The sequence below is a fragment of the Aquarana catesbeiana genome, linkage group LG02, assembly GCF_042186555.1.
Source record: "Aquarana catesbeiana isolate 2022-GZ linkage group LG02, ASM4218655v1, whole genome shotgun sequence".
Classification (NCBI taxonomy): domain Eukaryota; kingdom Metazoa; phylum Chordata; class Amphibia; order Anura; family Ranidae; genus Aquarana; species Aquarana catesbeiana.
In genome coordinates, this window is record NC_133325.1 from 270,892,257 (window position 1) to 270,916,474 (window position 24,218).

Here is a 24,218-nt window from a genome sequence, read left to right on the forward strand (position 1 = left end):
CCACAGGTAACCGCAGGAGAAATACAGGATACTCTCCAAAAAGATGGTGTGGTTGTTTTTAAGGAGTACAATTCAAAGATACTTGAACAAAAAAGAGCTGTATGGTTGAACTGCCAGAAGGAAGCCTTTACTGCGCCAACGCCACAAAAAAGCCAATGAGGCATGTCAAGATGTTGTTGGGCATATTGTAACCATGCTTTTTTGTGAAACTTGTACAGTAAAGGCTTCTTTCTGGCAACCTGACCTGCAGCTCTTTTTGTTCAAGTATCATCATATTGTGCGCCTTATAAACAACCACACCATCTTTTTCCAGAGCAGCCTGTATTTCTCCTGGGGTTACCTGTGGGTTTTTCTTTGTAAGCTGTGGCAGTTGTGGCTGAAATGTTTCTTGATCTACCTGACCTTGGCTTGGTATCAAGAGATTCCAAGCGTGGCACCCTTTGGGCTCCTTTTGCTAATCTCGTGTTAGTAAAAGTTTGGTGAGAGACGATTTGCGCTTTTTCAGACTCGTGGTTTTCAGATCGTTTTCTGTGGTTCAGTTTGTGCTTGTGGGTTTGTTTATGCTCTTCAGTGCGTGCAAGCAAGCTACGCGTGACTCAGTCATTGAGTTCTTGTTCGTTCGTTACTGTTTTTCAGGTCGCTTTTCACAGGCCTTGCTGTTCTTCAGTGCGTTCTGTTACTTCGTTCTGAGCAGCCGACCATTTTCTAGCCATGTTGTGTATACGTACTCCTCGTAGAGTTCGTGCTGTGCGGGGGCTTGGTGTTGGGGTCCTGACCTTGACACAAGTCCAGTCCATGAACAGGGTGGGGAGGAGTTCATGGACCAAGAATTGGTTGCTTCAGCGTGACCAGTTCTGTCATATGCCTTTGCTCCGTGAGATCCGTGAGAATAATCCTGATGATTTCAGGAACTTTCTCCGGATGACGGACCCCGTATTTCACCGTCTGTTGGCTTTGCTGACCCCCTATATTAGCAGCAGGATACCTGCATGAGGCAAGCCAACACTCCGGAGCAGAGGCTCGTCGCTACCCTGGGGTACTTGGCGACGGGGAGAAGCCTGCAGGACCTCAAGTTCTCAACAGGCATCTCCCCCCAGGCTCTGGGTATCGTTATCCCAGAGACCTGTTCTGCCATCATCCAGGTCCTGCAGAAGGAGTATATTAAGGTAAGATTTTAATCCTTTAATATCACATTTTATTTTATATAATGTTTGCTAATGTATTGTATTTCTTTCCTCATTCCCTAATTACCATGATTGGAATATGCTGTGAATGTCCCCTTTGTTCTCATGCATGCTGGAATTTTATGTTTTTTTTTTTTTTTGCCCTTCATACATATTTGCCTTCACTTACCTCCCCAGCATGGTCTCCGGGCCCTATATTCACCTCATGTAGTCACTTAACAATGTATTTTATCAGCTCCATAGTAGTGCTTTACCCCAAACAACCCCCAACATTTTTAGAAATGTGATTTGTGCATTAAATTCAGGCAGAGTGCCAGAGGCTTTTTTTTGTGGTGTCCCCAAATCATTTTTAACCCTCCCTCCCCCCCAACTGCTAAGTCAGCTGATACCAATTCTCTATCTATCCTCAATCATCTGCTGACTTTGCCAAACCCATACACACTATACCCATCTCTTTTGTGGTCAGATTTATTGATGAATTCCCCAAAGCATGTAGTGCAAGGGCCTGCCTGTATACTTTCAAATGGTACTGTTTAAAGTTTTTGTATCCTATTATTATCTTGATAGGTAATAGCAGAATGTCCAAATGTGCTCAAATGTGTACAGTGTGTATTTATATCTTTGTATTATGACACTTCTTACCTGTCCAGTGGGCTGCCAATAGTGTAACTAAGGAGGGGCTGGCCAAAGTAATACCCATTATTTAGGCATTCATCTCTCAATACTGGTTGGTGTGTGTGTGAATGCGCTACTCCCATAATAACCACCACTTGCAATGTTCTCTTCCTATTAATCCGAAAGAATCACTTATGCAAAATAATAAAATATAAAATCATGTGCATAATCTTATAACTCTAAATCAAACAGAAATATAACCATATATTATCCAGTACATGAAAAAAGTCCTTCAAACGTGCTGCAAAAAATCCTTTGGTAATATATTGTGACTGGCGTGCTCCTATGTTCCTTCAGTGATCATATGTGACTGAGTGAAACACCTCCACCATTCAGATTGGCCACTCACCAGATGCTTAATTAAAGATGCGCCTTTGGTTCATTCAAGGGATAACCACTCCACCTAAGTAACACTCCTCACCGGCTAAACTTGGGCTCTAATGTTCCTCATTGGAAAGCATAAGGGACAAAAAACGATCATAGCGCAATATGCTTGAACTGTTTATTTAAAATTCACAGAAAAAGTATCAACTCACATTTAAAAGTGCCCTCGAGCCGGCACAAAGCTTATCCAGCAGTTATCCAGCAGTTATGGTCGGGTACTGGGCTGTTTGCATGGTCCGCCTGGTGTTGTATTGCGGCCTCCACGCTCGGCTTGCGCTCCAAGCCTCGTTCCCGTTCACGTCCGGTCACCTGATGTGAAAAAACTCCCAGCAGCCTTTATGGGCGGCACAGTGGCGCAGTGGGTAGCACTCTCGCCTAGCAGTAAGAAGGGTCGCTGGTTCGAATCCCGACCACGACACTACCTGCCTGGAGTTTGCATGTTCTCCCTGTGTCTGCGTGGGTTTCCTCCGGGTACTCCGGTTTCCTCCCACACTCCAAAGACATGCTGGTAGGTTAATTGGATCCTGTCTAAATTGGCCCTAGTATAGGTATGAATGTGAGTTAGGGACCTTAGATTGTAAGCTCCTTGAGGGTATAGGGACTGATGTGAATGTATAATATATATATGTAAAGCGCTGCGTAAATTGACGGCGCTATATAAGTACCTGAAATAAATAAATAAATAAGTGGTGGTTATTATGGGAGTAGCACATTCACACACACCAACCAGTATTTCTAGCCCATCTCAATGAAGGGTTTTTTTTGAATGCAGCAACCCTGACACATACGTTTAATATAGTAGTGGTTTTTGCGCCGGTGACACACATACAATAATTCATTCATCTCTCAATGAAGTGGAGAGGGTTACCTGTCCAAGATTCCCCCCCTATAATGTTAGAAGTGGCCCATGAGAGGGGGGGAAGGGGGAATATGATAGGTGCACCTTATACTTTGGTGTTGTAAAATTCCCCTTAATAAATGTTATCTGGATGTTGGCCAAGAATGTATGTCTAATCTGCTTTCCATGTTTATGTGCAAAAATACTAATTTATTTTTGTTTTCCTCAACAGTTTCCTTCCACGCCACAGGAATGGCAGACTGTGGCCTCCCACTTTGCCCAGCGGTGGGACTTTCCTAACTGCGGAGGGGCAATTGATGAGAAACACATCCACATCGTCCCACCACCCAACTCGGGGTTGTACTATTATAATTACAAGGGGTTCAATAGTATTGTGATGTTGGTGGTGGTGTCGGCTAATTAAGAGTTCCTGTATGTGGACGTGGGGAAGAATGGCCGGATGTCCGATGGTGGAGTCATCACCCAGACGGAGTTTTACAGGCGTCTCCAGAATGGCAGCTTGGACTTGCCACCTCCAGAAGAGAATGTGGAAGGACTCCCATTCGTCTTCGTTGCGGATGAAGCATTTGCGCTGGGGGACCATCTTATGCGGCCATTCACGATGAGGACCCTCACCCCGGACCAGAGGGTTTTTAATTACCGGCTGGCCAGAGCCAGAAGAGTGGTGGAGAACACATTTGGAATCATGGCCAGCCGGTTCCGCCTATTTCTTACACCCATCCATATGGCGGAGTATAAACTGAATCATATAATCCTGGCGTGCTGTGTTCTACATAACTTTTTACGGCAACATTCTGCCAACTATGCTGGCTCAGTTGGGCCTGAGGCCAGAATTATAAATGAAACAACCCTGGCGGCGCTTGAAAGTGGCCGTCCTGGCCTGCCCTCCCCGAGTGCCCGTGATGTCCGGCTAAGATACCGTGAGTTCTTTGTGGGTAGGGGGGCCATCAATATGCCAGACAATTTGTGAAACCTTGATCAAATAAAAAAAAATTAAGCAAATCTTTGGTGACATTTACTGCTTGTGTTTGTTTTAGCTGACTCTGACCGAAATGTGGTGAGTCCTGAAAATGGCGTGATTGTGTAACCTTATACAAAGCACTGTTGGGTGTTATTTACTAAAGGCAAATACACTTTGCACTACAAGTGCACTTGAAAATGCAGTGAAACTGCACTTGTAGTGCAAAGTGGATTTGCCCTTAGGAAATAACACCCATTGTCACAGAAAGCAGCAATTACATCACCACAAAAGTGTTGTAGCGTTGAGACAATAATCCACACATTCTTGATTAACAACCTTTTTAATACCTGCACAATCACATGTGCATTTAGAAAAGGTTTTTAAAACAAACCAACATGTTTGTTATATAACAATTTTTGGGGTGGCATTATCAAAAATATAAATGTCCATTTAAGATAAAACAGGCATGTTTAAAACCAACAAGAAAGACACAAATCTTGAACTTACAAAGTTCACATTAGGTAGAACTTGAAGGCAATATCAGACATGAGTATTTAGGAACTGTGTTTGATATTGCGTTCAGATGGGATGAAGTCACTCCAGGAAAAGCCAAATTTGGAAGATGTACACCAATTTACAAATGTCAACATGTGCTAGCTGCCATCACGGGGGATCAAGGGACGTGTTTTGGGGGAGAAACCCCTTCCTCTCAGCTACTTTATTATTGAGGAAGGGGTTGCACCCCCAAAACGCGTCCATTGATCTCCCGTGATGGCAGATAGCACATATTGACACACTGTGTGCATCCTCCAAATTTGGCTTTTCTAAAAATCGCTTAAACATTTTGAACATTGTAGCACTCTACCCAAAACATCAATGATGTTAGTATTTTTTTGAATAACATCATTGATGTTTTTCTTGAGGTTTTCCAATGCTAAATTACACCCCATGATCTCCCTGATCAGGATCTGTGCACTTTCTGATGTGAAAGAATCTGGATCCACAACATCACGATCACCTAAAAAGATAGAAACAAAACAAAAACAGGTATTAAAAATATGCCGGCATCCATCTCTTACCTGAGCCTGTGGTCGCAGACACTCACCTGTTGTGGTGACTAGTTCCACCACGTCTTCTTCCTCCTGCTCTGCGTTGCTTGCATTTCCCCTTCTTCCAGTGGGGGTGGGGCTCTGGTCTCCTCGGATGAGGGGTGTTCCCCATAATCTTTTCTTCCCTATGTAAAACAAAAAGGGTATACTTAGCACACAGATATTTGATGGCAGAACTATAAATAGGAAACATTGCTTGGAAGTGTGGTACAATTGTCTATTTTGGCAGAGTTCCAAGATGTAGAATTTTGAGTGTCCTTTGTCAAGCTTCAATACTTACCTGTTTTGTACAAGCTTAACAGATGGAGACACCCCTATAGTATACACTGGAGCACCTGTGTGGACCCCCTAATAAAAAGGGTGTTCTTGTGTCCCACACTAGTGCTCCAGCGTCCAGATGTGAAAACAGCTGTTCAGTGTCCTCTCCTTACACAGAATCTAGTTTGCATTTCAGTCTAGTAACAAACACATCTACACAACCAAATTAGTTTCATACAAGCAGGCCCTAAAAAATGTGTCCAAATGCATATGGCCAAAACAATGGTGTTTTAGAGGCCGAAAGAAAAATGTTTGATACGAACGAATAATGTGCCCATGAACATGAAAGTTGCTATTTTAAAATGTACAACACTTTTAAGAAAAGCACATGGAGCAGCACGAACGTAATAAAGACAAAAATAATAGGAACACAGCACAACTACTTACATTTTTGCAGCACTCTCCGGATCTTTGTGTACTGCTCGTGTTCTCGTAATTTCAGGTCCGACCACCGCTTCCTGACGTACCCCGAAATTCAGGTGCAGACTTTTGACCACTTTCGCCATGATCTTGGCCTTTCGGACATTGGGGTTGGGGTAAGGTCCATACTTTCCATCATAGTCGGCCTTCTTCAGGATGTCGACCATCTCCAACATCTCCCCAAAGGACATATTTGATGCCTTAAATCTTCTCCTTCTGGATTGGGACGTTTCCGGTTCTGGGCTTTCCTCCTCCTCCTCCTCGTTGCTGTAATTAGCACACACCTGCTGTGTCTCCGCCATGTGCTCTTCCCCCACTGTGCCGAACGAAAAAGGGGCGGGGAATAGACTAGAAAGAACGTCTGGGGCGGGCGGAGTTACACGCATGCGCAGTGTGTATAAAGCGTAACACGCGTGCGTATTACGTACGATCTGTGAGTGGAGGAAGGAGCATCGGAGGTGCCAATCGTGCTAATGAAGGTAAGATCTAAACTTGGGCCTTCACTGCTTCGAAATTGAAGCCTATATTGTAACAAGATTAGGAGAGTTTGGCCTGACCTTAGGGTTTGTCTTGTGTTGTGTCTTGCAGAGAAAATGGATGGCTTCAACAACCACAATTTCCTCCCCCTGTTCATAGACAAGTACAGGGAGCTGCCCTGTCTGTGGCAGGTGAGAAATCCTCATTATAATAATAAACAAAAGAGGCAGGCAGCGCTGGAGAAACTGCTGGAGTTGGTGAAGCCGGTGGTCCCCACGGCAAACATCCCCTATTTAAAGACCAAAATTGGTGGCCTGAGGAGCACTTATCTTAGGGAGCGCAAGAAGGTCATGGATTCCCAGAGATCAGGAGCTGCAGCAGATGACATTTATGTCCCCAGGCTGGGTACTATGAGAGACTGCGATTTCTGTCAGACCAGACTGAAGTCAGGGAATCCCTCTCAACCCTTCCTTCCACTCTTCCTTCCACCCTATCTTCCATGCCAGCTGAGGCTTCCGATGTCCAACCTGGGACTTCCAGCCAGGAAGAAGTGGAGGAGCCCAGATGGAGTCAGGTATAGCATTCTTCTCCAGATTTCTGCTCAAGAAATAAATGATGTTTACTAGATGTCATTAATTGCTGATTGCATAAAGTTTTTTATATATCAATAGACAGTAGTGGGCACCCAAAATTGGGACAAGAATGAAAAATGCTGGGTTCAGAAGGATAGTCTGTTATATTTGTTAACATTCAATTTGCAACAGTCAGGAGGTGAAAATTGTGTGTGATTGATGAATAAAAAAACTCAAACTATGTCCCTTTTTCATACACAGGAAGATCTCAGCCAGGAGGAGGCTGTGGAATGTGGCAGCCAGGAGGAGGCGAGGGTAAGTTGCAGCCAGGAGGAGGCTGGGGTTAAGTGTCAGCCAGGAGAAGCCTGGGACAAGTCGAAGCCTGACTGAATTGCAGGTTCCTCCCCTCCGCCTTCCATACAAAGGAGCGAGGAAGGCGACTCACATGCAGGATTCTGCGCTCAGGCTCATTCAGGAGGCTTCTGCGTCCCTCAGAGCCTTACCCACTCCTGAAGAGGCATTTGCCTGCATGGCTGCCACCAAACTGCAGGGCATGCAGGAGGGTCAACACAAACTATGTGAGGACCTTCTGTATAAAGTCCTAAGTAAGGGGGTGAGTGGTGAACTAACACCCAATACCCACCTGAGTGAGTTGGCCCCTCCTCCTCTTCCTCCTCCTGCCCCAACTCCACCACCAGAGTCACAGCGTGGAAGGAAGCGTGGAAGGAAGACCAGAGAGTGATGACCCTGGGTTCAGTCTGGTCTGACAAAAGATGCAGTCTCTTGTATGACCACAGCCTGGGGACACAGATGTCATCTGCTGCTTTCCGGATCTCTGGGACTTCTGGACCAGACTGCACTACCTTATATATGGACTCCTCAGGCCACCAATTTTGCTTGAAAATAGTTGATGTGTGCCCTGGGGGTCCAAGGCTTCACCCATTTCTGCTGTTTCTCCAGCGTTGACTCCCTCTTTGTTTAGTTGTGAGCCCTTAAAAAATGAAATTTTTTCTTCAATTATACTCTCCTATGTGTGTTTTCATTCAAAAAGGACAGTTTGTTTGTGAGGATTCAGGTACATTTCTAAAGTACAATGTGAAATTAACAAGGGACACCAACACCAAACAATCTCCTTGAGATTAAATAATATAAGATATCAATGGTGTTGTGGTAACTTGACACACAAAACACACACAAAAATATTCTGGAGTAAAACTAAAAATACAATAAAACAAAGATCAGCCTTGAAAAAAATACAAACCAAAAAAAAAAAAAATCTGCCTTAAAACAAACAAAAAAAAAATATATACAAAACAAAAATAATGTTGTCAGATGTGACCAATCAAAATATATTGAGGGAATCAATAGTAAATAGTAAAGAAAGAAGTTTGTGAGAAGTCTGTGTGAATATGAGCAGCAAAACTACTTCATTCTTCTCACATTATAAAGAAGAAGAAGAAGAGAGTGCGCTGTATTAAACCATTTTTAACATTGCACCATGACGAAAGTGTTGTATCCATTGCGAACGCTAAGTTTACCAGACCAAGCTGTTCCGTCTTGGAATTTCTTCTGAGCATGCGTGGCACTTTGTGCGTCGGAACAAGCCACACACGGTCGGAATTGACACGATCGGATTTTGTTGTCGGAAAATTTTATAGCCTGCTTTCAAACTTTGTGTGTCGGAAAATCCGATGGAAAATGTCCGATGGAGCCCACACACGGTTGGAATTTCTGACAACACGCTCCGATCGTACATTTTCCATCAGAAAATCCGACCGTGTGTACGGGGCATAAGTGTGGGGTGATGAGGCTTGGCGGCAAGTAGCCACACTTCCAGATAAGCCAGAGAAGGCAGATCAGTATCCCCTTGACTAAATAGTCTAAGAATGAGGTCTCCACCATTCCCTACTGCTATCATATAGGTGTTGAAGCTGAGATTCCAAAAAATTATTCTTGGTATTAGGTACTGCAAACCAGCAAGTTCATAGGCAGTTGGGGTTGTTTTTTTCCAAATTAATGCTCAAAATTTAGCATTGATTTGTTTACACTATTTTTGAGAGATACAGTTAGGGGCTGGGGTTCTGGGAGTTTCAAATGCACAGTAGCAACAGGCAGAGCAGAAGCTGATACAGGAGAAAATTGGCTGAAGGCTGGTATAGAGATAGGCTGGAAAGTACAGCTGGCATGGAGAATGGCTGAATAGGAACAGCTGGCACAGAGCTAGGCTGGAGTGTAATAGCTGGCACTGGAGCAAGCTGGACTGAAACATCCAATAACAAAGACAGGGTGCACTGGAACAGCTGGAGTGGAGGCAGGCTGTACTGGAACATCTGGCATAGAGACAGGCTGGACTGGAGCAGCTGGCATGGAGACAGGCTGGACTGGAACAGCTGGCATGGAGACAGGCTGGACTCCCGCTGCAGTTGACGCAGGAACAAACAGGAACAAACTGATCAGAGGCTTACTGTTGAACAAGCTGGCTTGGGGCTAGACAGGCTTGAAGGAGACTGGCAGTGACACAGACTGATCAGAGACTGGAATAGTAACATGCCTGTCATAAACAGGAATAAAGTCAGACTGGATGAAGAAGTTGACACAAGATCTGGCTGAATGATAGCTGAAGCTGGAGTGCACAGTAACTGAATAGTGTGAATTGAAAAAAAAACCTTTGCTTCTGTTTTGGTTTGAACAATGGAATCCAACTGGTAAATGACAGGAACCAATGCGGCTATTTTGTTGGCAGGAGAGTTGGAACAGCAATGGGAAGCTGGGAGTATGTGGTAGCGGTGGCAGGGTAGGATGTTTGAGGGTTTGCCATGGGTAATGGGGCTGTGGAAAGAAACTTTAGGTTACTAGTTACAGAGACTGTATGGTGCAAACAGGAACAGAAAGCTGTGGAGTAGGGTACTAATACATGGTTGCGAGTAAAGTATACTGAGTTGCAGCTGTGGTTGCTATAGGCAATAGAGATAAAGATGTTTGGGGGAGCTAGAGGCAGGAATAGATTGGTGTAAATTATCTGTGGCTGAGGAGGACATTGTGGTTGCCATGAGCAACAGAGATGAGGATGTTTGGGAAGGCTACAGGTGGGAATTGATTAGTGTAAATTAACTTTGGCTGAAGATGACATTTCTGATCAGGTTTGGAGTAGAGGTTGAACAAAACTCAACTTATATTTCACCTGTCAAACTAGAGAACATGCAACATTAATACAGTCCAGCAGGGCTTTTCATGAATATACACAATAGTGTTCATAGAAATCTTCCAACAACCACAACTAAGACACATTAAAGAGAGGTGGAAAATCACCACTAGAGATACCAGACACACCAGCTCAGACCTGATCTAAATCGGGTGCAATGGTTGCTGAGTTGAATCGATGCTCCCTGATCTTTTACCCCTCTTAAAGTTTGAGAATTTAACTGCGGTCCTAGGCTCAGCTTTGAGGGGACTCAGTGCTTCCCTTGGATACCAGAGGTGCTATACATATAAGTGTTGGGATGAACATGCTGATCTGGCAGCAAGGGTGAACCCTTGAAACTTTAATGGGGAAGTGGTTTAACTGTTTTATTGAGAAGAATTCAGTGGCAATACAGATATGCAGACACTGAAAGTGTATTTAAGATCATTAATAGTGCCTTATATATATGTATTTGATATCATTAATAGTGCCTAATTGGTGGATAGACATGTATCTATACCGGTTTTCCATACAGATACGCATTATGGAAAATTAAAGTACATCTATCTGACATGCTCACTGACATCTGGTGTCCAAAATATATCCCTGGTGCTCCCTTCACCCCTCATAAGATGCAGTATTTGGTGTTTAAAATGATCTTTTTGATGGTTTAAAGGGTAATTGTGCAATATAAACCCTTCTCCATACCGCAATGAAGCTTATTGCCAAATGCAGAAAAGGGACCACACCTCTCCGTCTTATTGGGTGAACAGATTATTGTAGAGGTGAACATGCCTAATGTTGAGTTTACAATGCAGATTTAGAGGTTCAACAATATACAGAGGATTGGTGTATACTATATTTAGGGAATTGTGTATATTCCAATAAGCACACCCTTCTATATGTAATAAGGATTTTATTTCATTTCCTGTGTTATTTTAAGGCAGATAATAATTAATATAATAATAACATTTTAATACTGTGTTAAAAACTGTTACTAAACGCAGTAATATGAAAATAGTTAATCTGCCCCCCCCCCCCCCCCAGCTTATAAATCTTCTTTTTACATTAAAATACTGCCACTGTATACCTTTTTGGATGATCTGTATACCACAGTTAAATGATAAACTACATAGTTTCTTCAGCGCTGAGAGTTCAGGAAGGAGGAGATTTTCACTGCAGCCTGTATACACGCCCACATGTGTGATGTCAATATCATGTGACCTGACTATCTCTGAGAACAAGTAACTGTTCTCTCCAGCATAAGAGACATAACTGAGCATGTGCAGGTCGGCTACCCTGCCTGTGTTAGCTGACCTTCCCCAGATAGACAGTGCAGGAGAGGGAAGGATCTGTGCATACAGGATAAAAAAGCCTTTTTACACAATGCAGATGATTAACCCCTTAAGTTCCACAGTGAGTATAACAAGCATGCTATGCTGCATATACAGAGTGATTTTACTGTTGTGGGTTTAGTAGCACTAAGAGGGAGATTTACTAAAACGGGTGCACTCAGTATCTGGTGCAGCGGTGCATTGTAGCCAATCCGTTTCTGACTTCGGCTTGTTCAATAAAATTTGGACAATAAAACCATGCACAGCTGCACCAGATTCTGTGTGCACCTGTATTAGTAAAATCCCCCCACGTCTATTATTGGCACCTTCTAAGTCCCCAGTATATGTTTTCCTAAGAATCTATATAATCTGATTGTACAATCTCCTTTAGAGTTACCATTAACTATACAGCGCAAGAGCCTGCCTGATTTAAAGCGAATTGAATTATATGTTTAGGTTTGTCCTCATATCACATAATTTTGCCAAATCTAACGGGGATTATACAGAGCTTGTACAATCAGATTGTATAGTGTATGGCCAGCTTTAAAGACCGTTTTGATAAGGAGTTCAAAAAATTTGGTTTTGCGTCGTGTAACTGTATGATAAATAGTATGCCTTTATTAAAAAAAAAGACAATTGCAACTGACTTTTAAAATAACTGGTTACCTTAGTGATTCTTTGAAAGTGATGCCACCGCATCATACAGTTTCATTTGAGTTTTTATTCCTATCCAGAACAGTTTAATCTTATAAATAGTAACAGATAGTTATATTTATCTTAGAAGACACCCACCACCCCTCCCCCATGAACACACACATATATACAATAAAAGAAAAAAAATATGAAATAAACAAGACCCTAAACTAAATTAAATACAGTGTTGGGTTGCTACAGCAACTACGGACATTAATAAAACAATGCACGAGCCATTTACATAGAAAAGCATGCTTAGAAGGTAAACCACCAGTAACATGCTGCAATAACGCACGTTGCCTGACTGATCAGCAAATCCCCCGTGCAAACAGCCGAGCTGCAGACATGTGCACTGCATTGCTATTGTTTGTGCTATCGGTGCAGTTTAATGTTTAGATGTTCTTTGAGATTTAGTGCATATAAACCATTCAAAGCTTTCAAGATCATCTGTGCAAGAAGGATCACACCCCTCCTGCTCTTTTGTTTATTGAAATAAATAAATAAATAAATAAATGATGTTTCTTAATTGCCAATAAAATATTTTGTTTCTTCAATATTTCCTCTAATTATTTTCATATATACAGATTTTATTATTACTAGGTGACACAAGCTGCAAAACAATTTTCTCATATTAAATAATCAACTCAGCTTTTAACAGCTGTTATAAATATTCAATTAACCTTAGCAGTGCCTTATGATGATACAGAATAGCATCTCACCATCAGTAGGAAAAAAAAAAGTGTCTAGGTTTAGGATGAAATAAAGCTTTTTATTACAAAAAAAAAAATGGAAAAAAAAAAATCTTCAACTCCTCCTACTCTATCTGTGCCTGCAATTCAGAGCCAAGCACAGGGAGTGAAAGACAGGGAAATTTATTTCTAATGCATACCAGTGCTTGAAGCAGCAGGGAGAGTGAGAGCAAGGGAAGAGGATCTGTCTCTCTTTCCACCCACAGTAATCATCTATTAAGGGGATCTGGATTTACACCAGTGCTGTTCTATGATTTGGAACTGCAGGTTAAATAAGATTGCAGAGATCACTGGGGATTGATGGTAATACTATTGACACTTGCAGAGGGGAGTTTCTATCATCTTTTCCTTCCTGGCTGGGTGATATTTTGTTGTGCTTGATGCTACAACTGCAGTCTTTTAGTACCATGAATCCTGCCTTGGCTTTTGATGCTCTACAGATCCACCCATCCTCATAGCAATCAAGTGACAGGCAATGGTTTTTACTTCGGGGATCGTACATGCCTCACTGTTCTGAGATTAGTTTTTTTGGCCTCTCTTGGGAATTCTTTAGCTTACTTTCATTTGGCTGCATGCTGGAAAGGAAGATTGTGCATGTTGGCAATAGCTCATGCTGATATAGTTACAACCATTAAATCTTATACACATCTGAGAGCGGAAACAATAAAAAAGAAAAAGAAAAAAAAAAGCAAAATACAACACAGCTCTCTCTAATTGAGGAGTCTGCAAAAAAAAAAAAAAAAAAAAGAAAACCCTTGCAAGGAAATCAAAGACTGGGAGAAGCTAGGAAAATAATCATTTTCTATGGTTAAATTGGTACCCTTGTTCTGGAGAACTGATCACAACCTCTTAGTATGCAACAACAAGGATTTCTTCGTTCTCAGGGTGTCTAAACTGCTGGATTGCTTTTTGCCCAAATCAATGTGGTTTCTTTGGAACATTTTCAGCAAAGGAACGCATATGCTGCAGTGTCTTTGTGGCAAGAGTCTCAAGAAAAACAAGAACCCAAGTGGTAAGCTATATAAAGAAAAAAAAAAAAAAAAAAAGACCTTGCATAATGTTGCTTTTTGAATATCTGCCTATCGCATTCTGACGAGTAGCTCTACGTCTTTAATCAGATTAAGCAATGAGATTATTTTTTATGAAAAGGCCGATGCTATTTTCATGTACCCTTTAAGCCTACATTTTTAAACTTGAAGGATTAGATGAGGTTCAGGTTTTTGATGTTCGTTTCCTTGAGGAGTGGTAACTTTGTGTGTTTTTCTTTCCCTTTTTTTTTTTTTTTTTTTCCGAGAAAAAAAAAAAATGTAAATATTGCCAATGCAGGTAGCTGGCATGTAAGCACCTTTTCAGTAGAAGGCTGCAGTTGACTATGGCACTGACATCCTGCAATAGTTTCTGATTAGCTTGCAAATATTCCAAACACGAACCACCTCTCCAAAGTAGAAAAAAAAAATCCAAACAGTGTCAGGTTGTTACTCATTTGTGCCTCTTCATAATACCCTGAGAGCATGGCAGTGCCATCCAGAGGAGCACAGTGACTAAGTGAACATCTTGTGGAAATGTGTTTGTCGCTGGCTATTTTGTATTTCCTATCCATAGAGTGTGTGATTTCCTTGCAGCATCAGTAGAGCTGCTATGTGATGCAGTGAAAGCAGCCTGTACAGGGTTAATGTTTGCAGTACACTGTGTAGGCTTCCTCCTGTTGGAGATTAATAGAATTTCCCAGTCCAGTTTTGTGTTTTAAGGACACGTTTTGCTAGGCTGAAAAGCTAACGGAGACGATAAAATAGAGAACGCAAAAGCAACAGCAGGTTGATTTTTCACTGAGACTTGCTTGAAAAGGAAACTGAGCTATGTGCCTCCTGTATTGTTTGGTCTGTCCCCATGGCCTGTGTTGCTGTTGCAATGTGTGCTGATAGTGGGTTACATGATTATAATAAAATGTTTTTTTTGTTGCATTCCCTTGGTCTTACATGACCTGCCTTTCCTCTTGGTTTTCAGTCCCATTAAGAGCGATGAATCCCTTGGTTTGCCTCTGACGTTGGCACTGCAGTGTAGTAGATCATAGCTTTCCTTGCTATTGTGACATCCCAACATCAACAAACAGCGGAACCTGTAGGGTCACATTTTTGCCATTTCGCCCTTGGATATAAAAATCTTCTTGTACGTGTTTCTGTATGCTAGTTCCCACTGAAGTACTCATTATTTAAGGGCAGTTACAATGAGGCAATGCTTTGCAGGGCTGGATTCTCTAAGAGCATGTGTATGTTGTCATATTGTTCTGCAGCAAAGAGTACTTCTTGGAATACCAAAGAGGTAGAATTAACCCAGTAGTCTGGCTAAAATTGCTCATTGACTGCTTGCAGGTCTGAGAGATGATTCTTTATTTGTTAAAGGTACCAGCTGGCAGAGGCTCTCCATTACTGCAGTGAGCTAGAAGAGGTTAGATCTGTGCCTTACCTTGACTCCATTGAGAAACATGAAACGTAGACTCAGATAGTATTCAGAATGGAGACCTCATGTACAGGCCCTGCATCCCCTTCAAGTGAAAGCACATTAATAACTAGACATAACCGTCTTTATAATATGTATGGAAGATGGGGAGGGGGGGGTACAGTTTTTTTGATCTTAGTAGGTGTGATATATAGGTAGTCCCCTGGGTTAAAAACAATATAGGGACTGTGGGTTTGTTCTTAAGTTGAATTTGTTTGTAAGTCAGAACGGGTACATTTTTTAAGTGTAACTCAAGCCAAAAAAATAATTTTTAAGCTTTTTGGATAGCATAGGGAAGGAATAACACCCCTGTAACATTTGTTTTGCTGTCCGTGCCCCTTTTCAGAAGATTTCACCTCACTTTCTGTCCCAGTGACAATTGGATTTTGGGTTGATGTGGAAACAAGGATTGGTGATAAAGCTTCAGCGGAGACATCTTTTTTCCATGATAACTCTTAGAGGAATTAATTTCCTTTCCTAGGGGTGGATTTCCTCTCACTTCCTGTTGTCTCCCTCAGTTTGTAAGTTGGATGTTTGTAACCCAGGGATCACCTGTGTGTGCGTGTATGTGTGATTATATATATATATATGTATATATTATATGTATGTTTGCCCCTTAATTGCAAGCCAAGCTTCTACAATTCTAATACATTGTTCCAGATGATAAAGCCAATTGATGACTGTATGTAGAAGTTTCTGCACAAGTCATATATCGGTGCCCTCTAAGAATTTAAAATACAAATTCCTAGAGGGCACCGATATATGACTTGTGCAGAAACTTCTACATACAGTCATCAATTGGCTTTATCATCTAAAACAATGGGGGTTGTTTACTAAAGGCAAATCCACTTTGCACTACAAGTGCACTTGGAAGAGCAGTCGCTGTAGATCCAAGGGGGACATGCAAGGAAAATAAGAAACAGCATTTTAGCTTGCACATGATTGGATGATAAAATCAGCAGAGCTTCCCCTCGTTTCAGAGCTTACCCTCAGATCTACAGCAACTGCAACTTGTAGTGCAGAGTGGATTTGCCTTTAGTAAATCGACCCCTATGTCTTACAATTGTAGAGGCTTGGCTTGCAATTAAGGGGCAAACTTGTAGAAGTGCAGTCAGTATTTGTGTTCTGGACCAGAAGTATACAAAACTCTGCAACGACTTACCCTCCCCTGTCGCCCTTCTTGTCATCCAGGCACATATAAAAAAAATAGTGTGTATAACAAAAACTGTGTAGGAAGGGACTCTGCAGTCAGTGTTGTGCCCTTTGTCAGACTACCCAACAATGCACAAAACAACTGAACCTGAGGCAGTGTGAAGGGCTTTATTCCCAAGGTACAGATCCTGAAAAGAATTTCATCAATTACCTTGGAGTCCAATACAATCAATGTAACCCTTAATGCACAAATAAAGGATTCTGGTGAGAGATCTATTCTGTAGAAGAAGCTTTTAGAGCAGTCCATTGGGTAGTAGATGTTATGTGGCTCAGTGGAAAGTTTAATTCATCAAACTTGCCTTCGTTAGCATTCACTGGTAGCACTATATACTCCATTAGAAATAATTGAATTAACAGTAGCTGTATTATTTATTGAGCAAGAAAATGCTATTAATCTGATCGCTTTCCTTGAAACATTTTTTTTTTCTGTTTACATTTAAATAGTCTTAAGAGGGTATTTTTACAGAATTTTCAGGTCAGGTGTTTGTCTGATTTACTTGTTAGGCTGGCTTTCTTTGAACTTCCCATCCATTAGCGGTGTATTACAAACAAATGGCTACTGAACCAAAATACACAGATTGAATACAGTGGTTCTTTTGATCTGATGAGATATCTATCAACCATCCAAGGATGCTGTTTTGTATGTAAATCCCTTGATAATGATGTAACTCTATTCATTTTCATTTTGTACATTTAACTTTTGTACTCTGTCATCCCATAGGAAAGTAATAGTGATCAAAGTTCTTTAGATCTGGTTCCCTTGTAAACAATACCAAATGTTCTAGCCAGAACGCTCTGTCCAGTAGTCTCCAGGTTGTGTTATTTAGAATTTTCCATCGTAAGAACTGTTTGCTTTCTGTGGTTTTGCTTCTGCTACTTTTTACTGACTGAAGTTATCTATCTATGCTTGTTTTACATAACAAAAGATGAAAACATTTTGTCAATTTTGTAAAACCAATTTTGTATTGGTGTGTTAAGTTATTCCGGTCAACTAGTACTATTAGGGTATAACTAAAGGCAAAACTTTATTTTTTTAATTTTGGATAGATTAGTGAAGGATTAGTACATCTGGTGGTTTTTATTGCTGTCTGTCCCCCCTTTTAGGGAGATTCACCCTCCTGTATTTGTCCTGTTTATCATTGAGAGTAAAAGTGAAAGAAAATCCTGAATTTTGATTTGTCACCAGAACAGGAATGGACGGGAATTCTTTCAATGGGGACAGTAGTTCTGGTGACAACCATGGATTGCCTCACTTGAGAGGAATCTCCTCAATGGGACATACCTGTAGATAGCAGAAAAAAAACTGACAGGGGTTATAACCCTACCTTGCTCTATCCAAATTTTTTTTTTTTTCAATATGTGTGTACAAAAATGTTAATGAAACTCGTAAAATCATAACCTTAGGATGTTAATTTATTCTCTCCCATTTATCTCTCCCTCCTTTTTATAGCAGCAAGGGTCTTCCGTCCGCTCTAAATCCTTCCCCCACTGATCTACTTGCCCATTTGAATTAAGGCCGTAGATGAATAAAACATCTATTTACACGTGCGGTGGGGGACAGAAAAACCAGACGGTTGAGCTGCAGTTTTACTGCCTCCTGACCACTGGCCTGAATGATGACATAGACTGTACACATGCCGCTGCGCAATGCTGTGCTTTGTAGAAACGGCAAAAATTAAACGCCCGAATGTGACTAATGCAGATCTAGGGGCTGCCCTGCAACTGATTGCAGTGCAGTAGTGTGGTATTTAAAGGGTTAAATCAGGCGGTGAGGAGGCCACCTCACTGCCTCTTAAACGCCTCTGAGAACCAATTTGGGCATGGATCACTTTTCAGAGGAGTGGCAGTTCTTGCTGCACATCTGAATGAGCCTTTAAAGTGTTACTAAACCCAGGATCCTGCAGTCACTATATCTGGTCTCTCACAGTACACAGAACATGAAAATGCAATTATTTTAGTAAATATAAACTGCTAAATACCTTTTCTCATCTAGTGGTATACAGCAGGCTTGTGACTTCTATCAGTGTCTGGTTTAGCTTGAAGGAGGAGTTTTCATTCTCCCACAATTGTGCTATGAGAATGCAGGACCTCTGACCCTCTGTGTGGACAATGCTGATTGTGCTGATCACATGCATCCTCCCAAGAAAGAAAATAACACTCTAGCAATACACATCAAACTGAGCATGTGCAGCCTGTCCCCTAGCTCTGTAAATATCAGGAGATATATTTGAGACAGTAAAAGAATGAGAGGATCAGAGAAGACAGCATCAAACAGCCTTTTTACACCATGCAGAGGATTAACCACTTAGGTTCCACGGTAAGTATAACAAGCATGCTTTAGTGCATATACAGACTGATTTTACTGTTGTGGGTTTAGTAACACTTTGCTGGTTTGGCCACCTTCCCACCCCTAGCTAGCTAAGTGGACAATGAAGGAGCAACATTACTTTGATGACCTCACCTCTTTGCGCTCTCCTCCTGTGAGCATGTTCCCACCATTAACTCAAAATCGTACGTGTATTGCCCTATTTGGTTGCCACCTGCCTCACACAAAGTCCCATCTCCCTCTCTGTGTTCAATTAACTCAAAATCACTGAGCAATACAGTGTAGCTCAATTGGCTCACAAGACTGGCCCGGCATCTCATGGTGTGGAGAGGAGTATGATGAGCTGATATAAACAGATTTTAGTATATTTATGGTAAAAGTATATAAAATAATTATTTTTAAATTCATGCATAACAGGATTAACTTTTTTTTTTTTTTTTTTTTTTTTTTTACCTTCTACTTTAATAGTTGCCAGGGGAACACTTATTTATTCACCCTTTAACCTCAAAGACAATTAAGTGTGATTTGTCTGAGGAGGGCAGCTGACTGCTCATGCAGAAGAAGATAACTTCTCTTGTCTTTAATGGGTTCATGCATTGATTGCGCTTAAAAACAATAGGTGACCACACACAAGATTGTTGGTTTTATTTACATTAAAGAAATCTGTATGAAACATGAGCTTACCCCAAGCAACAGAAAAAAATAAAGAATATTTTAATATTCTGCTGCAGGGCAGAGAAAAAAACACATTTCCAAGTAGTATAAATCGTATCCTTGTAGGCGGCTTTGGTTGCTTTACTTTTTTTTTTCTCATGTGTACAAGGTAGATCAAAAATGATGCTGGGTTCTGTGGTTTAAGTTTCCTTTTAATTATTTAACCAATAGAAAGCTAGTTACCAGGATAAAAAACAGCAATATGATTTTTTTTTCTTTTGATCATGTATACAGGTGATTTCAAAGGTTTTTGTGGCCTTTTGAGGTTTAATTTAAGTTTTGAGCCAATAGAAAGCTAGCTACTAGGGTAAAAAAAAATACAATATGCTTTTTTGGGGGCCAAAATATCTTGAAGCTCGAAGATACTTGTGAGCGAAGATACTTGGAGCTCAAAGATACTTGTGTGCTTTTTTTTTCTTTTTTTTTTTTTTTTTTTTTTGAGCTACATACTCCAATGCTCAGGTTTGAACAGGCACTAGTGAAAAACGTGTGATTTTTGAATATTGAGCGTCATCTGAGCTTTGAGTTACAAAAAGCTCAGTTGTGAATTGTGCCTGAATGTTTATACATGGAAAGTCAATTTTGTGAATTTCATGTGTATCTCAGAAAACATGCGTTTGATCAGATCCTATTTAGACATAATATAAAAGGGTTAAAAAAAAAAAAAAATGGAAAATTGTATCCAATATGTACCATAATTTTTCTTTCCCGATGCCAATACATGGCAGCATGCATATGATATAGCTCCGCCCCTATATTTACCCACAGGATCTGTTTAGCTCTATAAAAGTCTGACTGAGAACTACCTCCCCCATTCTCCATATAAAGCACAAAGATCAGAGGGAGGGTTTGTATGCTGCCATGTATTGGCATCAGGAAAGGAAAATTATGGTAAGTATTTGATACAATTTTCCATTTTCCTGATGCCAACCACGACAACATACATATGATAAATAATGAGCTTTTGCGAGGGAGGGTTTAATGCTACAAACTTCGTCTTTATTTGACAATAGACATAAAAGCTTGGATGGTTTTCCTCCCAAACTCTACTGTAGTAAGAAAAGCTGGATCCACCCCGTAGTGTTTTAAGAACGTGTGACGTGATGACCAGCTAGCCTCTTTGCAGACTGTCTCCAAAGACAATCCTACCCGTGCCACCCAAGAAGACATGGTCCTGGTTGAGTGAGTTCTCTCCACCTCTGGAGGATCCTTCCCTGGCTACTCTATATGCCGGGTGAATAGTTTTTACTATCCGGATTGAGATGGTTCTGGCCGAGGCCTCTTTCCCATTAAATTTTCAGGATGATGAAAAAGTCTGTCAGAATGTCTGAAGATAGGCTTTGAGGACTTTTGAAATGTCCAACTCATGCAGATCAGCATCTGATTCCGCTGGGAAGGCTGGAAGCACTCATTTACTGGAGAGATGAAATATCGATGCCACTTTTGGGACAAGATGATCCAATGGTCTCAGCACAACCCTGTCTGGGAAGAACATGGAATAAGGTTCTGCTGTCCCCAATTCTTAGAGTTCCGACACCCTTCCCTCTGAAGCTATGGCTAATAGGAAAGCCTTTTTTAAGGTGATATCCCATAATGAACAGTCTTCTGTTGGAGTACGAGGAGGGTTTGCTAGAAAATTGAGGACTACTGCCAGGTCCCATTGAGGGAACCTATTTTAGTAGATGGCATTGGTTCACCCCTTTCTGGAACTCTGTAAAGTTCTAACACCCTCTGGAGAACATCCTAACTCTTGTAACCCCTGCCTTACAATCTCCAGGCCGCTAAGGCCAGTCGTGATGGTTACGGATGTAGGGTATCTCCTTCAGACAGGAGATACTGGCAGAGTGAGCGGTGTGCACACGCTGAGATCCATTGTCAGAGAACCATGGTCTGTGAGACCCATAAGGAAATACTGTAATGACTGTCAAATTCTGTCAACAATCTCCTCAGGAATTTTAGGATTAAAGAAATTGGAGGGAAGGCATAGACCAGTTGCCCAACCCAAGGATGGGTAAAGGCATCTGTCCCCTCCACTAATGGATGAGGGTAGCGTGAAAGGAACCAGCTCACCTTGCAGATGGTTGATGAGGCAAAAATATCCATCTTGCGGACATCCCCATTTGTGGATGATCAAGAGCCTTGATAATTTTTTTTTCATTTGGCAGCTGGTTTTTGATCACATACTACAAGTTCTGCGCCCACACTCGCATAGCACTTGCTACGGATGTTAAAGCATGTTGTTTAGGATGTTTTAAGTCCATGTCAATGCGTCAATCAAGGATATTGTGAAAGGAGGAAGAGTCCTTCATCAGAAGTGTCACATTGTTTGCCAGTCTGGTGACTGCCACATCCACCGTTGGTGGGTTAGATAAAGGAGTTGCATCCTCCTCCATTAGTGGATACAACTTGTGCAACCTATTGATTGAGAAGGATTTTCTTTCCCCCCTCTTCCCATTTCTCCTGAAACAGGCCTTCTCCTATGGAACCCAAAGGCTTGTTCACATTTTACAGCAGGCTCTGCTATTGCGCTGAAAAGCGATCTGCGCTTAGGTCACTTTTCAGAGGCATTTTATATTATGTAGAGTGGACAAGTGTTCCTGCTATGAGATTTTCAAAGAGCAATTTCTACGCAATGTTGCAATTCGCATGGGGGGCGGCCCATTCACTTGGCTGCCCTACGTGTGCAAAAAGAAGCCCCTGCTCCTATTTAGGGGCAACCAGCTTCGCACAATGTTTTTAAGGGCACGTTCTCCCAGATGACAATCACAGCAGAATCGCATCGCATTTGGGGTGCCCTGAAAGGATAAAGGCACCTAATGCGTGTTGTGCAGCGATTGCCACACAATTTAAAATCAGATTGTATGGTGTGTGATAATAGGTTTTCCCCTTCTTTGGAGGAGGTTCCGGATCCTCCCATTCCAGTGCAGCTTTTACTGCCTTAATGAATTAGCGTAAAATCAAAGCCTGAACCTTCAGGATCCTCTGCCGAGGTGGAGGCGATATGGAACGACTGGAAAATTCGACTGGAAAATTCTGCCAGGAAGTTGGGGACTAGTTTCTTGAACAAGGATGACACCTGCTGACTCATACTCCTGGTCTCTGGCAAGCTGCCTAAAGCAGTTGCTGCAAAGTAGCTTTCCAGGCATAGGGTCATCTCCACATGACCAACATTTGTCTTTTGGGCGCTGAGCCCTCGTAGGAGAAGCTGTGTGCGTTCTCATAAGTGTACATTTGCGCCATTTGTACTGGGGTCTGCCAGGACTGGAGGAGTCACTTTCTGCCTTGAAAAAATCCTGATGATCCAAAGGGCCTCCGGACCTCCTAGAGTGGGAGTGTGAGCGGCCGGGACTGCAATAGAGAGGAAGACACGCTCTTCAGGGCAGAACGCAATCTTTTTTTCCCCGTATCTTCTTACTTACCCAAAGTTGGCCCTCACCTGGTATTGCGGTGTTCTTGGTTATGTGGTATTAGGCTCATGCTAGCAGAAGAACCGAAAGGTGAAAGGGGGACTGCATGGCAACAGAGAGAAATAAGGGAAGCAAGAGAAAAAAAAATACATATAACCCCCCTTATTTTTTTTGGCAAAGAGTAACAAATTTAAATAAAATAAATCTGGGCAAAAGCCCCCCTCCATCCTCTAGTAATACATTGCTCCTTGCTCCCCCCCTTCTATCTCCCCCTTCTATCCCCTTACTACGATAGCAAGATTTACCTGCGAGAGAGAGAGAGAGACTCTCTCAGCCCTTTCTCACCTCTGTTCTAATTATAAAAAAAAAAAGGGCTAGTAGAATTAGGAGGGACAACGCCCATCCACACAAAAGGACACTTTTATGCTGGCTACACATCATACAGTCTTCCCTCGGATTTACCAAAACCACACAATATGAGGTCAAACCTTAAGAGCCTCAATTTGTATGCAATCAGGCAGGCCCCTGCACCACATGCAAATCTAAAGGTAATCGGACAACAAAAGCTGCACAGTGTGTATGGGGTCTTTAGAGACATGAGAGCAAGAAAAAGAAAAAAAGTTTTATAGAAATTGACAGACCTGGATAGAGTTCCATATGATAGAAGACATAATGCAGTCCCGCTGCTGGATCCAGACTCCAAAGCAGGCATGCCACAAGAGGATTGTCATCTGATTAGAGAACACCTGAACCCCAAAAGACCACCAGAAGGTGTTCCCCACCTTGTTGGTGCAGTAAGCGGCCTAAGATGTGGGACTGCGTACTGGGAGAGGCTGAACCCAGACGGACATAGTTGGCAGGTAAGAGCTTATCCTGAGTGTAACAGTCTGTAGGTGTTTGATCTTTGAGGACAAAAAGGAGAATGGGGGCGGTAGCTCTCAGTCAGACTTTTATAGAGCTAAACGGGTCCTGTGGGTGTATGCTGTATCGTATGTATGCTGCCATGTTTGGCGTCAGGAAAAAGAATTTCACTGGGTTACATCACAGCAGGAATTTAGGCTTAAAGTAGAACTATAGGCAAACTTTTTTTATTTTGTATAGGGTATGGGAGTGTCATATCCCCTGTCAGTTTATTTTTTGCCATCTG

General features: G+C 41.8%; 1 protein-coding gene and 1 long non-coding RNA gene across 2 annotated transcripts in view; one reads left to right on the forward strand and one right to left on the reverse strand.

The window, feature by feature from the left end:
- Positions 1 to 4,829: 4,829 nt before the first annotated feature.
- Positions 4,830 to 15,513, reverse strand: LOC141127697 (uncharacterized). Its single transcript, XR_012241583.1, has 3 exons — positions 15,380 to 15,513; positions 5,169 to 5,297; positions 4,830 to 5,081 (listed from the first exon to the last, which is right to left on the reverse strand). It is a non-coding gene; the product is annotated as an uncharacterized lncRNA (long non-coding RNA).
- The window catches only part of FGF14 (fibroblast growth factor 14), a 776,206-nt gene continuing 764,903 nt past the window's right edge, over positions 12,916 to 24,218 (forward strand). Inside the window, exon 1 of the mRNA XM_073614429.1 lies at positions 12,916 to 13,928. Within this exon, the coding sequence (XP_073470530.1) occupies positions 13,721 to 13,928 (208 nt within the window). The 5' untranslated portion in view covers positions 12,916 to 13,720. The remainder of the gene's footprint in view (positions 13,929 to 24,218) is intronic.